This window comes from Hordeum vulgare, chromosome 7H, assembly GCF_904849725.1.
Source record: "Hordeum vulgare subsp. vulgare chromosome 7H, MorexV3_pseudomolecules_assembly, whole genome shotgun sequence".
Lineage (NCBI taxonomy): Eukaryota > Viridiplantae > Streptophyta > Magnoliopsida > Poales > Poaceae > Hordeum > Hordeum vulgare.
The window spans coordinates 190,777,616-190,801,217 of NC_058524.1; the positions used below are offsets into that span (position 1 = coordinate 190,777,616).

Genomic DNA, 23,602 nt, shown 5'->3' on the forward strand with positions numbered 1-23,602 from the left:
GTATATCTAAGGATATACTCTCTCCGTCCGGAAATACTTGTCCTAGAAATGGATGTATCTAGACTTATTTTAATTATAGATACATCTATTTTATTTATTTTTTAGGACAAGTATTTTCGGACGGAGGGAGTACTTAGTTACGAGAGATAAGACTTAAGAAATAATCTATTGTATAAAACTTCATTCGTCTCATAATATAAAAATATTTTTCACATTATATTTTTATTGTCTTCTTTAGATTAATTGAAGGGTTTAAGTGACAATGTTTTGGCTTATCAATGATATCATTGTGCATGCCCTCAATTGTTTTGAGGTGCTGGGATTGTTTAAAGAGTGGTCAAGGCCTTGTACAATGCTAGGTGTTTAGAAAAATAAATCAGTTTTTTCTGAAGCATCGGTGTCTATTTCTAAAAACCCTGCCTAACTAAACGTCTACCCATATAAATAAGCACAGGTGTTTAGAAAATTGATTTATTTCTTTAAGCACTTTTCCTAAGCACATTGCATTGTATCAGGCCTAAGCAATGTGGACTGCCCCGTATGCCACAGAAAACGAGTGATGCGGACTTCGTACGAACAAACAATAAAACGAGTGATGCGGACTTCGTCCGAACAAACAATACAGTGTCAGTGTCCTACTCTCTGTGCTTACCAGCCCCCCCGTCTCTATTGTTGACCGGCAATGGATCTATCCGGGAAAGGGCAACCAATTCCACGTTTCCGCCGGCCAACTCTCCTGTTGGAATTTGCCTCAAAAAAAAAAAAAAACTCTCCTGTTGGAAGGTGACAAGCAGCCCGTGACCCACGCTGGCCACTTGACCCCAGATCCATCGTATCCCGCGGCATGTTTCGTTTGTGAGCGCCCTAGTGGCCAACTAGTAGAGTAGTGTGGCGACTATTCATGGAGCTTAAAAGAACAACTCAACAGCATATCTCTTTTGAGTTAAAATCTACTGCTCCCTCCGGTGTTGTCTGTTTCCGGTTCAAGTCTATTTTGAACTCAGAACAAATCTCATTAGTAACCAAGATACAAAACCATCTCAAGAGTCAATACAATACAAAATCATGTCAAAGAGGCCAAGTATCAATATTTATGCCACTCAAAGACGTACTAGTAGAACACAAGAGGCAACAATCATCTCTAACTTTTCCCTTTGACTGAAAAACACACACGCACACACACCGCAACGACGGCATGAAACTATCACATCTTTCCTTATCACGCTCACGTGTCAGGCAAGTTCTTGACACGCACGCTGTACGTCGCATCCCGGCCGTCTATCGGCTCGATCCAACGGCTCCCAGTGGCCCCTCCCATTCCCATTTCAAACCGGCCGGCCCACGCCCCGCCGCGCCCGCGCCAAACCCCCCCTTCCTCCTCCGATCCGAGCCTCCCGCGCCGAGCCGCGACTCCCACTGACAGGCGGGCTCCCACCACGTTGCCCCGCCCGGCCGGTACGAGCTCGGCCGCTCCGATGCTTCAGCCGGGCCCACGTGGCAGCGAGGGAGGGGGCTGGCGGGGCGGCCGCAGCTTCGTGGAAGCTTCCCCCGAACAATCTCCTCGAGAACGAGTCCCCATTCGCGACCGAAATCCGGGGCGCAGAGAGAGAAAAAACAAAACAAATCACCAAGCTCCGCCGCGCACACACACACACGCACCGCACCCACAGTGGCGAAGCCGCAACGCAGCTGCTGAGCCCGTGGAACCTTCTAGAACCTTGGCGGCTGGCGCGGGAGGTGAGGCCAGTGATCCCTGAGGCGGCGCGGCGCTCTATCGATCCCGTGGCGATTTGGTTGTCTGAGCGAGTGATCTTGTGTGTGTTTGTCTGCAGGTGCAGGGTGGGCGGCGGGGGTTTCTGGTCGTCGTTGTCATCTCTCCTGCGAGCGCTGCTGCGGACGCAGCGGCTGACTGGTGGGCATGGCGCTCGGGAGCTCGCCGACGCCGCCGGAGATCCGCTCGCCGGAGCGGGACAGGCCGGAGGGTGCGGCGGGCGCGGAGGGGGAGGAGGAGGAGGAGTTCGGCGACGCCTTCGATATACCCCATAAGAACGCATCCCACGACAGCTTGCTCCGATGGAGGGTACGGGATCCTTCCTCACCTTACCCTTTCCCGTCAGACTGTGATCTAGGCCGGACTCTGCTGGTTAGCAAAATGCCCAAATTATCGCCATTCTGGTGTTGATTCCGTCCTGGCCGGAACTGGGACGTGCTGATTCTGCGCAGGAAGAAAAGGGGGTACAAGAGGAACAATCAAACACTAATGCTTTTTGGTCTAGTGGATACACTGCGCTGAGGTTTACTGACATGTCATTGACCCCATGATTTACATATTACGTTCATTTTTTGTCCGCGTTTCCTGTAAGTCAAGGCATTGGAGTCTGTTTGGTGACACTACCTTTTTTTACTGCCGTGCACATGCACAGAGCGGCAAACAACTTCTCATAAAACTGAAAACACAAGCTGAAACCAGAGGTCTGTCATCCATTCATCCAAAGAATACTAGTTTTTGTGGTATTCACAGGTTTGGGTAGTTCATGTATCCTTCATGTATAGGGGGACATCACAAAAGGAAGCAAACAGTAACACTTGTACTACAGCTATAAAACCACACTTATACTACAACTAACCAGGTTTTGTTAGACGGCATATAACCTACTTTTGTCCTGCTGGAAGAGAAGTTGTAAATCTAGGGCTTCTCTTTCCCTCCCCTATCCCTTGGGGGCTAGCGTAAACTCTCCTCTCCAGGCTTTGCTGGCAAGCCCGTGTATCTGCCTCCCCTTTGCTCGCCGCTCCGGCAGCCGGTGGCGGGGAGTGGAATCCCGGCCTCCATTCCGGTTAGTAATTTAGGTTAGGGTTTTTAGTCCTCGCAGGTGCGGCTCTCAGGCGGGTGGCGACGACGCTTCTTCTTGGAGTTTATCTTCCGGGCTCCGATCCTCCTCAAGTTCCTCAATCTGGACGTAGTCGATGGAGCTCCGGTATAGATTCCTGCCGTCTCCTTGGGGCGGTGAGGTTAGGTTTTCTCGTCATGTGGCGAGATTTGGTGTCAGGTGCTTCAGGTCTATTCAAGGGTTCAACAGCGACGACTGTGGCTCCAGGGGGCTGGTCCTTAGAGTCACGTGCACGAAGACTTCCTGGCTGTCATCGACAAGGTCAAGCCGGCTCCGGTAGTGGAGCGGTGACAATGACACGTCGGCGGCTCATTATGTCGGTTGTAGGGGTCGTTCGGTGGTCTCAGAATCTCGATGTATTTTTTATTATGTTTGAGATGCTTTGTACTTCTAGTGAACTTTGATAATAGATCTGGATCATTTTCGCAAAAAAACAACAACAAAAAAACCAAGCACTTGTTTTGCATAATAGTTGTAAGTGGGTTCATTCAATTTGCTGTGGCTACAAGTGAAGGATCCTTCGGGGTAGACAAATACGAGCCTTATTATTATTTAGTTCTGATAAATATAGTTATTCTCTCCTTTCAGCAAGCTGCTCTCGTGCTGAATGCTTCACGTCGCTTTAGATATACTCTAGACCTTAAAAAGGAGGAAGAGAAAGAGATAATAAGGAGAACGATCCGATCACATGCACAAGTGATACGGGTAATGTGTTGTTTTGCAGCTTATGCACCCTGTTTCTCTTTCGGCTGTCTTCTTTTGTCCATTCTAATTTTGAATTCTCCAGGCAGTATTTCTTTTCAAAGAAGCTGGAGAAAATGATCCCAAAGGTAATCATTCATACCATTAACCTCAATTTACTGTTTGTTATCATTAAAGTGATTCTTTATACCTGCTTTTGCTCAAGTAATATTGCCTCTTCAAAGAATTGTTGTGAGAATCATGACGATTGATCCCTGTTGACACGGCAGCAGAACCCCCCCCAAACACACACCCACCCCTTAAATGCAGACTAACACAGTATGCAACATGCCATGTTTGTGGATGACACTGACCAAAATGGTAGAATAACTTTGGTTTCCTACATTTCCTTCCTAGAATGCATCACAGTGTACCAAATGGTGGGGTTTATATGCAAACATTAAGAGAAAAAATGTTCCCAATTCCATAGGGAGCCGTAGTCATTCATTTCTCTGATTTCTCTTCTTTAAATCGATCACTAGAGTACTTATAAATGTGCAATCTTACAGCATATTTTTCAGATCATTTATTTCGTACAATGGAGCCGCTAGCTTTATTTATCTTACCAGCTTATTCTCCACATTTTCCCTCATCAGTTTGGCTGTGTTATTGTTGCTTTTTTAGTTGTATTTTTCTAAAGGGCTGTCTTCTCAGTTTATACTTGCAATTAGTCTATCTATTGTATCCTTGCTTATTTTGCATACAGTGTAATTTATACTCTTGTGCTATTTTCAATGTTCTTCATCTGAGCAGAAGCTTGTACTGGTATAAAACATGCAACGGCCTCTCGCAGTTTTCCAATTGAACTGGAAAAGCTTAAAACTTTAAACAGAAATCATGATAGTGTTCTTCTTCAGGAATTTCGAGGAGTAAGTTAACACTGAGCTAGCATTTTATTTTTTAACCTCGTCACCTGCTGCTATTCGTTTGTGTATAATGGCACTCTTCTGTTCAGGTTAAGGGGCTGTCAGACTTATTAAAGAGTAATTTAGACAGGGGAATTAATCCAACTGAGGACGAATTGTTACAAAGAAGGAATGCTTTTGGAGCAAATACATATCCACGCAAGAAAAGAAAAAACATACTGGTATAGCTTTTGTATGTTATTTCTGTATGTAAATTGCACAGGGTCAATCTTGCAAGTTTCTAGCCACTTTTAATTTAATTTCAGTTTCCTAATGGGACATATGTTCTCTTTGTTATCTACATATCTCTTCATTGTTCCTTCTTTTGTGTATGCTTTTTGTGTGTCTGAGCAGGGTTAAGCTTTCTAGTTACATAAAAGTTGTATTCTGGCATAAGTTCCTTAGGAAATTCTAAGGTTACTATTGCAAAATTTAAAGTGCATCTATGTTGCATATTAGAAAGTTGATTACGAAGTAGTCCTATGAGACTTTGTTTCAGTACAACATCATATCAATTTCAATGCTTCAACATATTTGGTTTCATATTTTAACCAAACTGAATTTCGATATTGCAGCGATTTGTATTTGATGCATGCAAAGATTTAACTCTCATCATTCTAATGGTAGCTGCTGCCATATCTCTTACGTTGGGCATGGCCACAGAGGTATTCTTTTACCTCTTCATTAATTGTTTCCTTAGATTAGCCTTTCATTCTGTCATCTTCCTTAGCCATGGTAGTTTTGAACTTGAGTAATTGTCACCCTTTAAGGATAATAACTATAACTGCATTTGTTATTTTTTCTTATCTAGGGTGTCGAGGAAGGATGGTATGAGGGGGGGAGTATTTTTTTAGCTGTTTTTCTTGTGATACTTGTCACCGGTAATTGATTTGAGTTTGCACATTTCTTATTATATTTGTTTTGTCTGTGCCTTCACCTTTAGCTTGTTGCGAACTAACTTGTTTCTTTATTTTTTGATTTATCTAGCAACCAGTGATTACAGGCAATCACTTCAGTTTCAACATCTGAATGAGGAGAAACAGAACATACAAGTGGAGGTAGAGTATGATCATGTGTAACCATATTTTGGTGCAGTTCCAGATATGAATTGCTATTCATTGCTTACATTCCCAATTTACCATCTCTTTTAATTAGGTTCTTAGAGGCGGTAAAAGATTTCGAGCTTCAATATTTGACCTTGTTGTTGGTGATGTGGTTCCCCTCAATATTGGTGACCAAGTAAGATGGTATATTATTTGTCAACTCTGTTTATTTTTCACCCCAGAATAATTTGCTTACATCCATTATTTCACGTTTTAGGTTCCTGGTGATGGTATCCTGATATCTGCCCATTCTCTTGCAATAGACGAATCAAGTATGACTGGGGAATCAAAAACTGTGAGTTCCGATGCAAAACTTTTTTCTTGCGGCGATTCAAACATACTTCCCTTTTGCGGTGAGACTCAAACACACCTCTTGGGATTTTTGTGATGTGATATTATTTTTTAGGTTCACAAGGATCAAAAGGCTCCATTCTTGATGTCTGGTTGCAAGGTTGCAGATGGCTATGGTTCTATGTTGGTTAGTACCACGATTTTAAGTGTTTAAGCAACATGTTAGGTTAACTTGCTGTTTTCAGTGTCACAGTACATAGCATTTTTTTCTCCCTTATTTATGCTTTTTTATATTGCTATTCTTAATGGTTAGACTTTATATACCATAATGTTTATAAACTTTGCTTATCAAATACAAAGGTAACAGGTGTGGGTATCAACACTGAATGGGGCCAGTTGATGGCTAACCTTTCTGAAGATAATGGTGAAGAAACCCCATTGCAGGTTAATCTCTGTTCAGGCTCATCTATATTCTTGCATGAATGAATACTGACAAGACCCTTCCAACCATGGAATAGGTGCGTTTGAATGGTGTTGCTACTTTTATTGGCATGGTGGGCCTGTCAGTAGCTGGTGTTGTACTTGGCGTGCTTGCAATAAGGTATTCTGCATGATAATGCAGCACAAACGAATATGCTCTTTATAACCACTTACTGAACTACAGATATTTTACTGGACATACCAAGAATCCGGATGGGACTGTTCAATTTCGGGCTGGAACTACTGGTCTCAAACAAGGATTTATGGGTGCAATCAGAATTTTAACAATCGCCGTATGCATTTTTTTTATAAGTAGACAGCTAATATCTTGAATAGTATTCATCTTTTGGTGACCCTGATTTTGTGTAATATTTATCCATAGGTAACCATCGTAGTTGTTGCTGTGCCTGAGGGACTTCCACTGGCAGTAACATTGACGTATGGATCTCCTTACTGTGCAAATTACTTGAAAATTTCAGTTACATGACTATCTATATTTTCTGGTTTCAGACTTGCGTATTCAATGCGAAAGATGATGCGAGACAAGGCACTGGTAAAGAAACAATCATATTTCTATATAAAACATTCACATGGTAGATTAATTTATTATCCTTATTTTCTTTATTTAGGTGAGGCGGCTCTCATCTTGTGAAACAATGGGATCAGCAACTACTATATGCAGCGATAAGACGGGAACTCTCACCTTGAATAAGGTTTGTGAAGTCAATTTGGTGTTTGTGTCATAAAACACCATTTGAAGATCTGTCATGATGCTATTCCAAGTCCCAATATGCTGCCCTGACAAGAGGCTAATTCTTTACATTTACTTAAGTCTTGGAACATACCTGTCAGCACCTCACAACCAAAATTAACAAAAGAACAGCACCAATTTGATGCCAGGGTGTTTGGGTACTGATAATACTACATTTCTTTATTGTTGTCGGTTACATGAGCACATTTTGTGCTAATTCTATCTTTATTTCTAGCTTTTTAAAGACTATGGCATCGTGGTTCGTTTTGTAATCCTTATGTTATTGATTATGTAGATGACAGTTGTGGAGGCACACTTTATCGGGACAAGGTTGGATCCTTGTGATGATGTTAGGGCAATCTCAAGCAGTTCAGCGGCACTGCTTATTGAAGGAATTGCACAAAACACTACGGGAACTGTATTTTTGCCGGAGGTATATCAACTTCGTTTCTTCCTTCTTTTAATAATATTAGAGGTACCTGCATCATCTATTGTACTTAGAGGTACATGCATTATCCATTATTCAGAAAAGCAATAACATACTCCCTCCGTTCCTAAATATAAGACCTTTTAGAGATTTCAATATGGACTACATAAGGATGTATGTAGACTTATTTTAGAGTGTACATTCACTCATTTTGCTCTGTATGTAGTCCATAGTGGAATCTCTAAAAGGTCTTATATTTAGGAACGGAGGGAGTACATGTCATCAATCTTTAATGTAGAACCCAGCTAGCCTAGATTTAATCGAACAGATCAGCAATTTTGATCAAGTTATGACTGGTGACATCCACTTTGTAAAGATATGTTATTTTACTTTTTATGTAAAACATGGTGGTCCATAATGTTATTTGAGGATCCTTGGAGATGGTAGTAGCTCAGTTTCCACCATCCGATCTTTATGTTTCAATGTTTTTTCAGGATTTTTTTACTTCTATTGTAGGAGTTCAACTTAGTGTTTTATTCTGTACTAATCGCCTGGGAGTGAGTCATTGAAGTCAGTGAACGTTGAACAGTGGACACTAAGCAACTGGCCTCCACCTACAGCTAGAAACACACACGTTCTCTAGTTTCACTGCAGTAGTCTTATTCACTTGCTTGTGCATGTTGATAAACTGGGAAAGCATCAGGCAGGAGATTACTAAGTACTTTCTGAAAGTAGCAACTGGAGATTGAATCGCATTTCAAATGAGATCCAGTTTGAGTCCAGAATAATGTATGAGCTGCCAACACTTTGTCAGTTCCACCAAATCCATGAAAATTATGCTCACTTGAGGTTCTTAGGTGGAAACTGGGTGGTAACGAGCTGGTTATCTGTAAAGGCACTGTCTGAGTTGATATGATATTTTTGTTATTTCCCGCCAGTAACCAGACAGAAATCAGAACAGGGCAGATGCCCAGAGGCAGTCTAGGGAGAATGCTATGCTAACTGTCATCTACATATATCATCTGCTTCTACACAATTTCATCTGTTCTTTTTCAATGTATAGGATGGGGGAGCAGCCGATGTTACAGGTTCGCCAACTGAAAAAGCCATTCTTTCTTGGGGCCTTAAGGTACGATTGATTTTGTTTCATACAGAGTGTCTCCTTTAAGCTTCTTTTGTTGACCTGGCCTTACACGGTTGCACCTTGCACAGATAGGGATGAATTTCAGTGATGTTCGGTCAAAATCTTCAGTTCTTCATGTATTTCCGTTTAACTCAGAGAAGAAACGAGGTGGTGTTGCAGTGCAGGTAGTAAGGCACATATGTTTCTAGAACCATTGGTATATCTAAATTTGTGAACTAGACGAGTGTATCCATGAAAAATTTAACCACTTTTCAGGCTTATTTATATTTGGGTGCTTCATTATGCCAGTCCCTTGTAATTTACTGCATGTAGCTGGGAATAAATTGAAAGTTTTGGTTATCGGTGCTTGTGAGTTGTGAGAGTTGACGCTATCAAGTTTAACAGCTTCAGGACTATTGGTTCCATGTAGGCTGATGCTGTTTTCCTGCTGGATATTCCTGGGCTTGGCTTAAAGGACCAGCCAAATTTCTCACTTGAAGTACTCAAATAGGGTTATCTACCAGTGACAAAGAGTTTCTCAACCTTCTTTAAGCTTAATATTATACTAACCAGAAGGGTTTTGAGAGTCCCGTTCCGTGATGACCAGTTACTTTTGAGGGCACAGATGACTGCTATTTGCAAGTAGTTCTGGATGTGAGCATTGGATGCCATTGAGCATTGTTCTGATTATAGCATCAGGGGAGTGTTCCTTGGACCTAATGTTTTTTAGTATGCACAGATCTATGATTCGAATTACGCAGTGTGTACATTGTGTTGATAAAAACGCCTGTTTTCTATTGTTTCGTATCCCAGTTTTTGTTCATGTTACCTCAAGGATGTTTGGTTACTGATTGCAGTCAGATACCGGGGTACACATCCATTGGAAAGGTGCAGCTGAGTTAGTGCTATCATCTTGCAAAAGTTGGCTTTCTCTGGATGGTTCAGTTCAGCCAATGGGTGCGCAGAAGGTAACTGCCATGCATAATTTGCCACCTGCTCAATTTCTGATGCACTCTTACAATGTTGAAATGTTTGCAGCGTAATGAGTGCAAGAAATCAATTGAAGACATGGCGAAGTGTTCACTCCGATGTGTTGCTTTTGCATATTGTCAATGTGATATTGAAATAATTCCGAAGGAAAATATAGCTGATTGGAAGTTACCTGATGAAGACCTAACTCTGCTTGGTATTGTGGGCATCAAGGTTGGTCCTTGTTGTTCGGTAGATTTACTTTCAGATTGATTGTATCTGTTTATTTTGGGTTTGTCACAAATAACTAGGGTTGCTTCCGGTACCCAAAGGATAGCCATGTGTATAGTGTCCTATTCCATGCTCTATAGTGCACGTGTTGGGAACATAGGATATTCAGTTAATCAAGCATATGTTTCACTGATGCATCAGCTTGCAGTTATATGTGTGCTCAGATAGACAGATAGGACTTGTTCAGTAATCCACCAGCTCCTTAAAATTTAAGGATCTACAGAGCACCTGTTCAGCCGCTCCACGAATTTTAACTACAGCTCCGTCCGCTCCGGGAGCAGAGCCGCAGAGCGGAGGGACTCCGAACGGGGCCATAGTATATGTCTGATCTGATTCTAGGGGTGGAAACGGATCGGATAATGCTCTTACCACTTCCGTTTCCATATTTTCAAAACGAGTACTAATCGAATACGGATGCGGCTTGGATGTTATTCGAATACGGATACGTATCGGACGTTTGCTCGATTCGGAATGGATACGAATAATAGCGATATATTGCTTAAGTAAATTAGTCAATAGCTGTATGACATGAAATAATCAACTTGTGACATATGATAAGTCAGTGATAAATACGTTTATGAATAAATACTATTGTAGTGCATAATAATTTCTAAGTTCAATCATACAAAGAATAAAATTTGACCACCTATTTGGCTTTTATGTTGGATAATTGGAATATTGGGGCTAGCATTTTGGAAATTACTTCCCATAATCTTACTTGGATACGGATATATCCACTTCCATATCCATATTTGTGTCAAAATCTCATACCATATTATTTTTTTATTTGTTAAATAGATTCGGATATGGATAATTTCCATTTCCATTTTGGTTCGGATGCGGATGTTTCGGATACGAATAGGCATTTTCTCGAATACGAATATCAGATATTTCGGATTATCCACTGCCACTTTCCACCCCTATCTGATTCATCGTCTTTTCATTTTCACAACCTATCCATGCTTTTTGGCTTTTGCCAGAACATGAAATTTACCAGTATGCATCATAATTATCTCCAAATGATTCATCGCTTTGTATTATATGAGGCATCATAATTTGAAAGCATAACTTCTTCTGGTTAATCATACTGCATTACTTGATGACAATATCCATCTATTAGTCCTGCTATAAAGAGTTTCTTCTCCTGCAGGATCCATGTCGCCCAGGAGTGAGGAATGCTGTACAATTATGCAAAAATGCTGGTGTAAAGGTATATCCTACTTGTGTGCTTATTTTTCTTTTTCTCATTGGAAATCTTTCACCTCTAATCTACATTAGTCATCGACGGAATGAACTGTGAAGCTAATCCTCCATGGTACTTCTCATGTTCTCAATTAGGTTTAGTCTTTTACATCTCACAGGATTGGCTCGTCATGTTTGTAGCTGGGCAAGGTTTTGAGGCACAAATTTCAGTTTCCTTACTTCCTATGCCATGATCCTATTCATATAATTTATTTTGTACTACCTCCGTCCTGGTTTAGTAGCCCCCTTCGTATTTTGGGTCATATTTTGACCATGATTTTAACTCATAAAATATAAGTTATTGGTAGCAAAAATAATATCATTGGAAACTACACTCAAATAGTCAAATACGAATCCAACAATATAATTTTTTGTGACATGCATTAACACTTTACTAGTCCAATATATCGTCAAACTTTGACCCAAAATACGACGGGGTCTAATAAATCCGGATGGTGGTAGTATTTTGGGATGTTCAATTGTTCCTATTCATAAAACATGACTTTTTGTAAAGTTCGACCTTATTGGTTAGTTTATTAATCCTTAGAAAACATGTTTCTTAAGGTTTTTGTTTTCCTTAAAATGGATTCTTTTTTTCGTCATTTCCCCATTTGAATGTTACTGCATCTTTCATTGGCTTTAATCTTTGTTATGTTTGTACATTTAGGTGCGCATGGTCACAGGAGATAATATTGAAACGGCCAAGGCAATAGCGTTGGAGTGTGGAATACTAGATGCAAATGGTGCTATTTCAGAACCATTTGTAATAGAGGGAAAAGTGTTCCGCGAGATGTCTGAAATTGCAAGAGGAGAGATTGCTGACAAGATTACTGTAACTCTCTCCATTCTTAAGTTCCTTGTGTATATATGTTATACTGTGTTGAGCAATAAACTTTATTGGTACTAAACACAATGATGCTTATATGCCTTATGTGAAGTCATTTGAAGTGTTGAATTCTTTTGTATAAATTTTCCTATCCTTCTCAGGAAGTCATTTTCTTTGAAGCGTCTGACACTCTTCTGATTGTTCTACAACTGATTAACTTCGAATTTCAGGTCATGGGAAGATCATCTCCAAATGACAAACTTTTGCTTGTCCAAGCTTTGAAAAGGAAAGGCCATGTTGTGGCTGTCACTGGTGATGGCACAAATGACGCTCCTGCATTGCATGAGGTGTCATGTGTAACTCATGATAAGCTATTAGTGGTCATTTATCTTGATATTACAGAAGCTTTTGTTTTTATTCTTGTATCTAATGCTTGATCTGTTGTGTAGGCTGATATAGGTCTTGCAATGGGCATGTCAGGGACAGAAGTTGCTAAAGAGAGCTCCGACATTATAATCTTGGATGATGACTTCACATCTGTTGTGAAGGTTAGTGTTTTCTACGTTTTTTTGGAAGAGGTCTTTCTTATAAGGATAACTGTTCTCAGCAATCATGATGGAGTTTTTTTTTATCGGCATCATGCTGGACCTTTTCTTCTGTAACAAACTGACATGGTGCTTTGACAGCAATACACCATCAAAGTAACCTGTGAGTGATATCATGTCTTGTGCTAATTGCTAACAGCTCCATTGCCAAAACATAGAAAAAAAATGCTATTGGTTGACAGTGTGTAGAGAGTACAGTTCATGGAGAAGCACATATAAGCTGTACATGTTCTGATATGCTGCCTTACGTTGCTGAATAGCTATGGCATGTTAATACTTAAACATAGTGTATATGCAAAATCCTTTGTAAATTCTGGTCGCTCAACCTTCTTTTTGCTAATTGTGATTTTGTCCACTTATATGCTCTAATCTCTCTTTCTTTTTTAGGTTGTTCGCTGGGGACGCTCTGTCTATGCAAATATTCAGAAATTCATCCAGTTCCAGCTTACTGTTAACGTTGCCGCACTTGTGATTAATGTTATTGCAGCTGTGTCATCTGGCGACGTGCCTCTAAATGCTGTTGAGGTTGGGACCTCCTTTTTTCTTTCAACTTTTCTCAAATCTCTAATATTTTCATTACTGCCATTGCCACTTTTGTTGTGCATGAAAGATGTGCTGAAATCTTCATTGTAAGTGCAAACACTTGTATGCCAAGGTTGACTCTCATGCACTATGTTCCTTATTTGCAGCTTCTCTGGGTGAACCTTATCATGGATACACTAGGAGCTCTTGCTTTAGCAACTGAGCCACCAACAGACAACCTTATGAAGAGACAGCCTGTTGGTCGAAGGCATGTAATATCACCCTATCTATCTAGAGTATTGCATTACATGTTTCATGAAATGAGTTGAACTGTTTTCTACATAATTTACAATATCTTTCCCTGTTTCTACTTCAGGGAGCCACTTGTGACCAATATTATGTGGAGAAACTTGTTTGTCCAGGTTGAATTTGCATGACTCATTTGTATACTTAGAGCATACACTAGTTGTTTCATATTCTTCTGTTGTTCTGATTCACATGGAATTTTGTGCAGGCCATTTACCAAATAGCAATCCTTCTTATCTTTAATTTCTCTGGGAAAAAGATTCTACGGCTGCAGAATGAAAGTCCAGATAATGCCGAGAAAACGAATAACACATTTATCTTCAATACGTTTGTATTTTGCCAGGTTGGTTAAATTCTAATGTCGCTCTTTAGATAGACCAATATTGGCATTTGACTTATCTAATAAATGATCATGTTAAGGGTAGTATAGTTTGAGTGGTTTGTCGTCTTAAATAAATTGCCCTACCATGTAAACTTAAGTAACTCCTTATAATAGGATATATATCAGTGTAAATTGCATTCTGTAAATATTACTTGATGTGGAGCTGGCACCATGAAGAGTGGCTGTTGTTAGAGTATATATAATAGTCATGTACCCCTTTGTATTTATCCCATTATATAAGGGGTTTCCTGCATATGTTACACACCTGTACATGGATATATACCGGCCTATGGCCTCATTGGAATACTAAGTTGCTTTCCTAACATGGTATTGGAGCTTTATGTTATTTTTTCGCACGCGCAACTCGTGTTGATCCGTCCCACGCCGCCGCCCAGATCGAGCTCATCCCTCCCGCTCGGTTCATCCTGCCGGCGCTCCTCCACCAATCCCGCTCCTCCCCTGGATCGAGCTCATCCCTCCCGCTCGGTTCATCCTGCCGGCGCTCCTTCACCAATCCCGCTCCAACCACCAGGATTCGCGTCGCCACCAGGATCCGCGCCGCCACCAACCACCAGGATCCGCGTCGCCACCAAGGGACCTGCTGCCTGCCGCTGCCGTCTGCGTCAGATCGGATCCGCACCGCCACCAAAGGCCCGCCGCCTGCCGTCGCCGTCCGCGTCGGATCAGGGCCTGATCTGCAACGTGCCCCCCGTTCTGCCCCGGTCCGTTTCTTCGTTCCACAGCCCCTGCCAGATCCTCCGTAGTGCTGGTTCGACCCCGCAGATCCTCCACCGTCACATTCGATCCCGCAGATCCTATAGGCTCGATCCCGCATCTCGCCGGATCTGCCTTCTCGTGATCTCTGCTTCTTCAAAAAAAAATGTCTGCTGCATCAGGTTACGTTGCCGTTCCTCGTTGTCCGGTGATCTTTGATGGCACTAACTACACCGAGTTCATTGGCTTCATGCGCATTCACATGCGTGGCATCCGTTTATGGGGCGTTCTTCCTGTCGAGGTCCGTTGTCCGTCACGTCCGGTTCCTCCTGTAGCCTCCACTCCGCCGACACCGGTTCTTCCTGCGGATGCTAATCAGGCTGCGAAGGATGCAGCTAAGCTTGTTGATGAGGCCGCTGTTCGTACTTACGGTGAGCAGGTTTTGATTTATGAGGAGGCTCTTCAGGCGTATCATGGTGCTTTGTCTACTTACACCCAGTGGCTTGATGATGATGCTCGTGCTGCAGCTGTTCTCACTGCTAGTGTTCTGCCCCAGTTTGCCTCTGAGTTTCTGGGTCTTCCTACTGTCTTTGAGATGTGGACCTGTCTTCGTCAGCGTTATGAGCCCTCTGGTGATGCCTTGTACCTCTCTGTGGTTCGTCAGGAGCATGCTCTTCAGCAGGGTCACTCCACTGTTGATGATTTCTATGCACAGAGTTCTGCTATCTGGCGCCAGCTTGATTCTCTCAGCAGTGCTGGTTGTCGTACTTGCCCATGTTGCCAGGCTGTTCAGGCCAATTTGGAGTTTCGTTGTGTCTACGAGTTTTTGTCTCGGCTCCGTAAGGAGTTTGAGCCCGGACGTGCTCAGTTGTTTGCTCGTGACCGTATTTCTCTCATGGAGGCACTTTCTGAGATTCGTGTTGAGAAGACTCGCTTGCGTGGTGCTGGTTTACTAGAGATTCCCTCTGTGCTCGCTGCTCGAGCCCCTGCTACGCCACATGCTGCACTGACTTCGTCTCGCTCGAGTGCTCTGCTGCTCTTGTCCACTCCTCCTGGTGGCTCGGGCCGCCCCCGTCCACATTGCCGGTACTGCAACCTGGATGGTCATGTTGAGTCTCAGTGCTACCGGAAAAAGAAACACCTGCGTCAGGCGCGATCATCATCTTCAGGGACTTCGTCTACTACCTCGACATCTTCAGCCACCGCTTTGACTGAGCAGGATATTCCGAGACTTAAGCGTCTGCTCGCTACTTCAGGTTCTTCCTCGACGGGTACTGCTGGTTCTGTGATTGATGCTTCTCGCACTGAGCAATCACCTTCTACACAGTCAGGTACATCCCCATGGGTTCTGGACTCTGGAGCTTCTTTTCATATGTCTTCTCATTCTTCCACTCTGTTCTCTCTTTGATCGCTTGATTCTCCTGTTCATGTCCTCGATGCTGATGGTACTCCTCTTTCTGTCGTTAGTAGAGGCCATCTTACCACTCCTTATTCTGTCCCTGATGTTGCTCATGTTCCTGACTTACCATGAATCTGTTTTCTGCTGGTCAACTATTGATTCTGGTTGTCGCATCATCCTTGACGTTGACTCTTGTTCTGTCCAGGACCGTCGCACACACACTCTGGTTGGGGCTGGCCCTCGCCGCCGTGATTCTCAGGGTCTTTGGGAATTAGACTGGCTTCATGTTCCTTCCGCTGCCACCACTACCATCGCCAATTCCTCCGCTTCGGTCGCCTCTACTACTGGTTCCTTCCAGCAGTGGCATCATCGACTAGGTCATCTTTGTGGTTCTAGTTTGTTGTCTTTAGTTCGTCGAGGTCTTCTGGGTCTGTCTCATGAGATGTCTCTTTAGAATGTCAGGGTTGTTGTCTTGGCAAGCAGATTTAGTTACCATATTCGCATAGTGAGTCAGTGTCTAAGCGTCCTTTTGATTTAGTCCATTCTGATGTATGGGGTCCGGCTCCCTTCGCTTTGAAAGGGGGTCATAAATACTATATTATTTTCATAGATGATTTCTTTCGATACTCATGGCTTTATTTCATGACTTCTCGTAGTGAGGTGTTGTCTATTTATAAACGTTTTGCTGCCATGGTTCACACTCAGTTCTCTTCGCCCATTTGTGTGTTTCGTGCTGACTCCGCTGGCAAGTATATCTCTAAGATGTTGCGGGGTGTTCTTGCTGAGCAAGGGACTCTTTCTCAGTTCTCCTGTCCTGGTGCTCACGCTCAGAATGGCGTGGCTGAGCGCAAGCATCGTCATCTTCTTGAGACGCCTCATGCATTGATGATTGCTGCCTCTCCCCCGCCTCATTTTTGGGCTGAGGCCGTCTTCACCTCCACCTATCTCATGAATCTACAACCTTCCGCTGCTCTACGGGGTGGTGTTCCTTTCGAGCGTATTTTTGATTGTTCTCCTGATTATTCGATGCTTCGCTTGTTCGGTTGTGTTTGCTATGTTCTTCTTGCCCCTCGCGAACGCACCAAACTGACCGCTCAGTCTGTTGAGTGTGTTTTCTTAGGCTACAGTGATGAGCATAAGGGCTATCGTTGTTGGGATCCTATCGGTCGTCGGATGCGTATCTCTTGAGATGTAACTTTTGATGAGTCTCGTCCCTTCTACCCACGCCCATCTTCCTTGACCTTCTCAGTGGAGGATATCTCTTTCCTCACTTTTCCTGACTCACCTATCACCCCCATCGAGCCTTTGCCTATTCGTTTTGCTCCCTCTACTTCTCCACCTCTTCTTGATTTGCTGCCACCATCTTCCACGGTCTCCTTGCCTAGCATGTCACCGGATTCTGAACCTTCATCTCCGGTGACTTCTTCGTCGCCACCCCCCGATTCTACCTTGGTGATTCCTCCTTGCATTGTTCCATCTTTTCCTCAGTGTTACACTCGTCGTTCACGTCCTGTGGATGTCTCTGCGGATGTGTCGTCATCCTCGTCTCAGCCTACCTATGGCTTGCGTTCTCGTCCTCGTTCGCCTGTTGATCGCCTTGGATTTCCCACCGATGGTGCTGCTGTTCTTGAGCCGACTTCTTATCGTCAAGCTGTTGTTCATCCTGAATGACAGTTTGCGATGGCATAGGAAATTGCTGCTCTTTGCTCTTGAACGCACTGGTACATGGGATCTTGTTTCCCTTCCTCCCGGTGTCCGTCCCATCACTTGTAAGTGGGTCTACAAGGTAAGACTCGTTCCGATGGTTCTCTTGAGCATTACAAAGCTCGTCTTGTGGCTCGTGGTTTTCAGCAGGAGCATGGTCGTGATTACGACGAGACTTTTGCTCCTCTGGCCCATATGACCACTGTTCGTACACTTCTTGCCGTGGCCTCTGCACGCCACTGGTATATATCTCAGGTTGATGTTAAGAATGCCTTTCTTAATGGCGAGCTGCGTGAGGAGGTGTACATGCAGCCACCACCTGGGTATTCTGTTCCTGATGGCATGGTATGTCATTTTCGTCGCTCTCTCTATGGCCTTAAGCAAGCCCCCCGTGCCTGGTTTGAGCGTTTTGCCTCTGTGGTGATTGCCGCTGGTTTTTCAGCAAGTGCTCATGATCCAACATTGTTTGTTCACCTTTCTTCTCGTGGCCGGACTCTTCTTCTTCTCTATGTTGATGACATGATCATCACTAGGGATGACCCCGAGTATATTGCCTTTGTAAAGGCCCGTCTTAGTGAGCAGATTCTTATGTCTGATCTTGGACCTCTTCGCTACTTTCTTGGGATTGAAGTCTCTTCTACCTCTGATGGCTTTTTTATATCCTAGGAAAAGTATATCCAGGATCTTCTTGCTTGTGCTGCTCTTACTGACGAGCGCATTGTTGAGACTCCCATGGAGCTCAATGTTTGCCTCCGTGATACTGATGGTGATCCCTTGCCTGACCTGACGCGTTATCATCATCTTGTTGGCCGTCTTGTCTATCTAGCTGTTACTCATCCGGATATCTCTTATCCGGTTCATATTTTGAGTCAGTTCGTCTCCGCTCCCACCTCGGTTCACTATAGTCATCTTCTTCGTGTTCTCCGATATCTTTGGGGCACGATCTCTCACCGTCTATTCTTTCCTCGCTCCAGTTCTTTACAGCTTCACGCCTATTCGGATGCTACGTGGGCTAGTGATCCTTCAGATCGCCGTTCACTTTCTGCTTACTGTGTTTTTCTTGGTGGTTCTCTCATTGCCTGTAAGACGAAGAAACATACCGCAGTTTCCCGTTAGAGTGCAGAGGCTCTTCAGGATTTTGGTGTTTCTGTCACTACACCGACTCTGCTCTTATCTGACAGTACATGTGCTATTAGCATTGTGCGTGATCCTGTAAAGCATGAGCTCAACAAGCATATTGGTGTTGATGCTTTCTATGTGCGTGCTGGTGTGCAGGATCAGGTTATTGCTCTTCAGTATGTGCCTTCCGAGTTACAGTTGGCGGATTTCCTGACGAAGACCCAGACTAGAGCGCAACATGACTTCTATCTCTCCAAACTCAGTGTTGTTCATCCACCATGAGTTTGAGGGGGGTGTTAGAGTATATATAATAGTCATGTACCCTTTTGTATTTATCTCATTATATAAGGGGTTTCCTGCATATGTTACACACCTGTACATGTATATATACCGGCCTATGGCCTCATTGGAATACTAAGTTGCTTTCCTAACAGATGCTAGGCTGTATCTGGCCTAACATGGTAACAAAGGCATTGCTACTTATATGGTGTGCCTTTGTGAGTTGTGACTGCGAGAGAGATAGCTATTCTAGGGCTTGTCTAGGGTCTGAGATCTTGCTAATATTAGCTTTCTGTTGTTCTGAACAAAGATATCTTAAACTTGATTTGCGTTTTATACCAGATCTTCAACGAGTTCAATGCACGCAAACCCGAGGAAAGAAATGTCTTCGAAGGAGTAACAAAGAACCACCTCTTCATTGGAATAATTTGTGTAACTACCGTGTTTCAGGTAACAGGACATGCATGGTTTTTGCACTGAATGTCCTATCATGCTTGTCCATGATGTGCTGATAAAGTTTCTCTCTCCTTTGCCAGATACTAATAGTTGAATTCCTGGGGAAGTTCTTCAAAATTGTGAGACTTAACTGGAGTCTATGGTTAGTTTCAGTTGCCATTGGCGTCGTAAGGTACACACTTCAAAATTTATCATTTATGCAAGGTTTGCAATTAGTACACTATCCATTGTTTTAAGGTCATGTAATCAATGTGTCATACAGTTATTTACGAATCTAGATACCGTTTGTCCTCCATTTTCTAGGCGACTACTGGTCAAGGTTCATATTAACCTGCACTTGAGGCATTACCAGGGTGCTCTGACATCCGATTTTTTTTGTATTTATCGACATCCGCATGCATAATATCATGGGCTTTTCAACTGTAATCCCATTATGAACATTTTGTGAAATTTTGACCTCCCTTTTCTCTGATGTTTCCAGCTGGCCTTTGGCTTATCTAGGGAAATTCATTCCTGTTCCTGTAAGACCTCTCCAGGCCTATTTCAAGCCTTGTTGGAAATCATCCCGCCGAGGTAAGTCTCCACTCTATAGTTACTGGATAATGTTCTGCAGTAACGTTGATCTCACAAGCTTACCGTTAACACGTACTTACCGTTAACACGTACTGTAACGCAGACGAAGAGGAAGGCAGGCAGGGTTAAAACAGGCTGCAGATCACCGTGTAAATAGACATGGGTCAGCCGAAGAACAGGAACCTGTACTGCCTCTCCCAGTGGAGCAGAGCGGCGAATTATTCCTACTACAAGGAGATGCAGTGAAAAAACTAGAAGCTTCCCATGCAGCGACAGGTCAAGTGCCACCGTTGCTGTTAATCATTATGGTTATGGGGCTTCATCGTGATGCGGGTTAAATATAAATGAAAATCCTACCTGGAAAGACAAATCAGTAGCAATGTCACGAAAGTGACTGTTTTGTGAATGTTCGTTGACTACGGGAAGGTGACATTTCTATTGCAAATAAGTTGAGGTAGCTAGGACACACATCGTAGGCTTAGTACAGTCCTAGGTGCCTTGGGGGTGTCAGACCTTCATTTTGTTGAGTCGAGTAAACTAGCAAGCAATAAGAAAGAATTGACGGTGCAACTGAAACTGCTCAGGCATGGACAATTTTCGTGGTAAACTTACACTGTTGCTCTAGCTATTGCGCCATGTCACCATGGGACCGAATGTCCCCGTGACAACAGATTGCGCCATGTCATTGGGTCCCTCCAATTGTCCGGATAACTATAGATTGTGTCATGTCATTGCATGCATGTATAACTGATGAAATTGATGATGTTAATGAAAATCTTTTAGGTTTTAATTTTTAAAATATTTTATTTTGTAAATGGAAAATCCAATTGGAAAACCATTTTTGTCATTAAATCCATTACGACGAGATCTTTGAAACTAGATGTCATATTGATATGTTTTGATGATTTTTTTGGGGTTAAAAATAACATGTCTATTGCACGTAAACTGTTATGGCGTTTACACTGAAGTTGTCATGTTATGTTTCATCTACTTTTCTCTTTTGCGTTTGCAGTAAACTTTGATGTGTTATAAAGAAGGGAATTAGGGAACTAAAATTGCCATGATAAATTACTTAAAATTGCTATGATACATGCACTAAAAATTTTCAGGTTTCATATAAAAAACAATTTCATTGATTAAAATACTAAAATTGTCATTATCTATAAACTAAATTTGTCATGATGAATTACTAAGAATTGCCATGATCCATGAATTAAATTTACTTTGAATAATTACTAAAAGTTGTCATGATCAATTTATATAATTTGCCATGAAAAATAGTTAAAATACAATGATAGTTTTAAAATCTAGAAAAAAATAGATGAAACATATCATGGCAATTTTAGTGTAGATACTATGGCAACTTCAGTGTAAACATCATGGCAATGTTTAGTTCAAAAAAAGTTTTCTAAAAATATCATTATAGGATCTAGTTTTAAAGATATCGCCAAGACATATTTAATAATGAAAACATATTTTAATTAGACTTTTTATTTAAAAGATAAAACATTTTGAAGTCAAAAAACCAAAAAAAATCCGTTGATGTCATCTACCCCCTCCGTTCCAAAATATAATACCTTTTAAGGATTTCACTAGAAGACTACATACGAAGCAAAATGAGTGAATCTATACTCTAAAATATGTCTATGTACATCCGTATGTAGTTTATAGTGCAATCTCTAAAAGGTCTTATATTTAGGAACAGAGGGAGTATTTTGTTGTGCATGCATGCATGTGATGATGTGGCAAGATGAATAATAATGGGGGACGTTTGTACCATGTTGCTTCGTGTTACACCTGTGATACTTATAATTTGGGAAACAATTTCCTAGTCGTGCTCATGCCATCTGCCATGCTGAAACTCCATCTCGTCGTGCCTTGCATATCCTCCCAATCCTTGCTAGCTCGATCTCAGTCGCCAATGCCTTCGCTACCGGTTCGTTGTCCGTCCCAAACTCGGCCGCCGTTGCCGTCACCTTGGACGGTCGTGACATGCCCACTACCACGTTGATTCGAAGCAATTTTGGTGAGCCGTCGCCGCCCCTCTGATGGGCGTAGATGTGGACTAGTGTTCGCCGAAGTGTCGTTGTTAACCATATGATCGCCATGATCGAGCTGTGCCACTGCTGCTTTGGACGACCTCAAAGGTGCACATCGCCGCTTTTGCCGCATTCTCTACCCCCGTGTCCTCAACGATGCTCTTCGAAGGCCATTTCTACACGACGTGGCGACCACCTCGGCTCTCATGTGAAGCCGACCAGATTCCTCCCCCTTGCACGCTAGGTGTTCCTAGGAATTATCTAGAAGGTATTTTTTCCACTTCTCATTTTGTTGTTGTGCACAAAGGAGTGGATTGTAATGAAAATTATTGTATTGTAGGTGAATTCATTTGAATCCTCTTGATGGGGTGATTCGTCGCCCGAAGAGGAACATGACATGAACGAAGAGGAGGACATTGCTTTTGATTTTGATGATGCACAAGAACAAGAGGCTGAAGATAAGTGGTTTCGTTTCTGGTTGTGAGGTGATAAGTAGGATGAGGCAAGATGGGCACAATAGATTGATGCTCAACTATTTTGTTCCAAATGGGTGTATCTAGAGCGATGGTTTCGACGCCGGTCTAGGATGTCTCCAGATTTATTCCTTCAATTTGCCAAATGTGTGAAGTAGTATGATTGGTTCTTTGAGCAGAGGAAGAATTGTGTCAGAGATCTTGGCCATAACACTATCCAGAAGGTGGCTGCCGCATTGCGCATGATGACATATAGTGCGCCGGCCAATTTAACTCATGATAACCTCGCAATGGGAGAAATCACTTCAATCTTGCGTGTCAAGAAATTTATAAAAGGTGGTGGTTGAAGTGTTCGACCAGAGTTTTGAGAGCACGAAATGCTTGGAACACACAGAAACTTGTGAAGATGAACAAAACATGTGGGTTTCCAAGTATGCTTGGCTCAATTAATTACATGCACTAGTGGTGGAAGAACCGCCGCGCAACATGGAATTGATAGTTCAGAGGACACAAGAAGGATGTAACCATCATTATTGAAGTCGTGGATTATCACGAGTTATAGATTTGGCATTTTGGATGCCTGGATCTTGCAGTGACATCAGTGCTTCGGTGGTTACCACTCTTTGCAATGTTAGTCAATGATGAATCACCATCGGTGGAGCTTCAAGTAGATGTCCACACATACAACATGTGATACTACCTTGCGTATGAGATATAGTACCCGAGGTGGATTGCCTTTGGAAGCCAATTTCAAGCCCCATGGCAAGAACGAACTTTACTTCCATATGCTCAAGTGGCTTCTAGGAAAGATGTGGAGAGTTTCTTTTGGGATTTTGCAATCCCAATGTACGAGGACTGGCTAGGTTTTGGGATTAAGAGATCCTTTGATACATCATCATATCCCGTATGATTATTGTCACGCCCAAGATGCGACCCTATCCTCAATTTGGCACGAAGGCCTCGTCAGGGATAGAAGCGCATCTCGTCGTGTCGC

At 42.6% G+C, this 23,602-nt stretch overlaps 1 protein-coding gene across 2 annotated transcripts; it reads left to right on the forward strand.

Moving 5' to 3' along the window:
- Window positions 1-1,566: 1,566 nt before the first annotated feature.
- LOC123407045 (calcium-transporting ATPase 5, plasma membrane-type-like) lies at window positions 1,567-20,895 on the forward strand. 2 transcript variants are annotated; one of them, XM_045100081.1, is made up of 35 exons: window positions 1,567-1,737; window positions 1,833-2,080; window positions 3,477-3,593; window positions 3,676-3,718; window positions 4,383-4,498; window positions 4,585-4,716; window positions 5,110-5,199; window positions 5,346-5,415; window positions 5,522-5,592; window positions 5,690-5,773; window positions 5,855-5,932; window positions 6,044-6,115; window positions 6,289-6,372; window positions 6,447-6,529; window positions 6,593-6,701; window positions 6,791-6,846; window positions 6,919-6,961; window positions 7,038-7,121; window positions 7,455-7,592; window positions 8,650-8,715; window positions 8,799-8,894; window positions 9,567-9,677; window positions 9,748-9,912; window positions 11,120-11,179; window positions 11,879-12,043; window positions 12,268-12,384; window positions 12,487-12,585; window positions 13,030-13,167; window positions 13,332-13,432; window positions 13,541-13,586; window positions 13,679-13,813; window positions 19,410-19,517; window positions 19,604-19,695; window positions 20,005-20,096; window positions 20,200-20,895. In XM_045100081.1, the coding sequence occupies exons 2-35, from the start codon at window positions 1,919-1,921 to the stop codon at window positions 20,223-20,225; spliced, it is 3,249 nt and encodes a 1,082-aa protein (XP_044956016.1). In that variant the 5' UTR covers window positions 1,567-1,737; window positions 1,833-1,918; the 3' UTR covers window positions 20,226-20,895. The 2 variants fall into 2 exon arrangements, with proteins under 2 accessions (XP_044956016.1, XP_044956017.1); XM_045100082.1 differs by lacking the exons at window positions 1,567-1,737; window positions 1,833-2,080 and having other exon boundaries at window positions 3,549-3,593; window positions 3,680-3,718.
- The last annotated feature ends 2,707 nt before the right edge of the window (window positions 20,896-23,602 follow it).

What these genes read in the sequence shown, in the direction of transcription:
- LOC123407045 (XM_045100081.1), top strand. Translation starts at nt 1,919, where the DNA reads ATGGCGCTCGGGAGCTCGCCGACGCCGCCGGAGATCCGCTCGCCGGAG. An exon ending in GTGAAGAAACCCCATTGCAG is followed by an intron (nt 6,373 to 6,446) that starts GTTAATCTCTGT and finishes ACCATGGAATAG; the next exon opens with GTGCGTTTGAATGGTGTTGC. An exon ending in CTTGGCGTGCTTGCAATAAG is followed by an intron (nt 6,530 to 6,592) that starts GTATTCTGCATG and finishes ACTGAACTACAG; the next exon opens with ATATTTTACTGGACATACCA.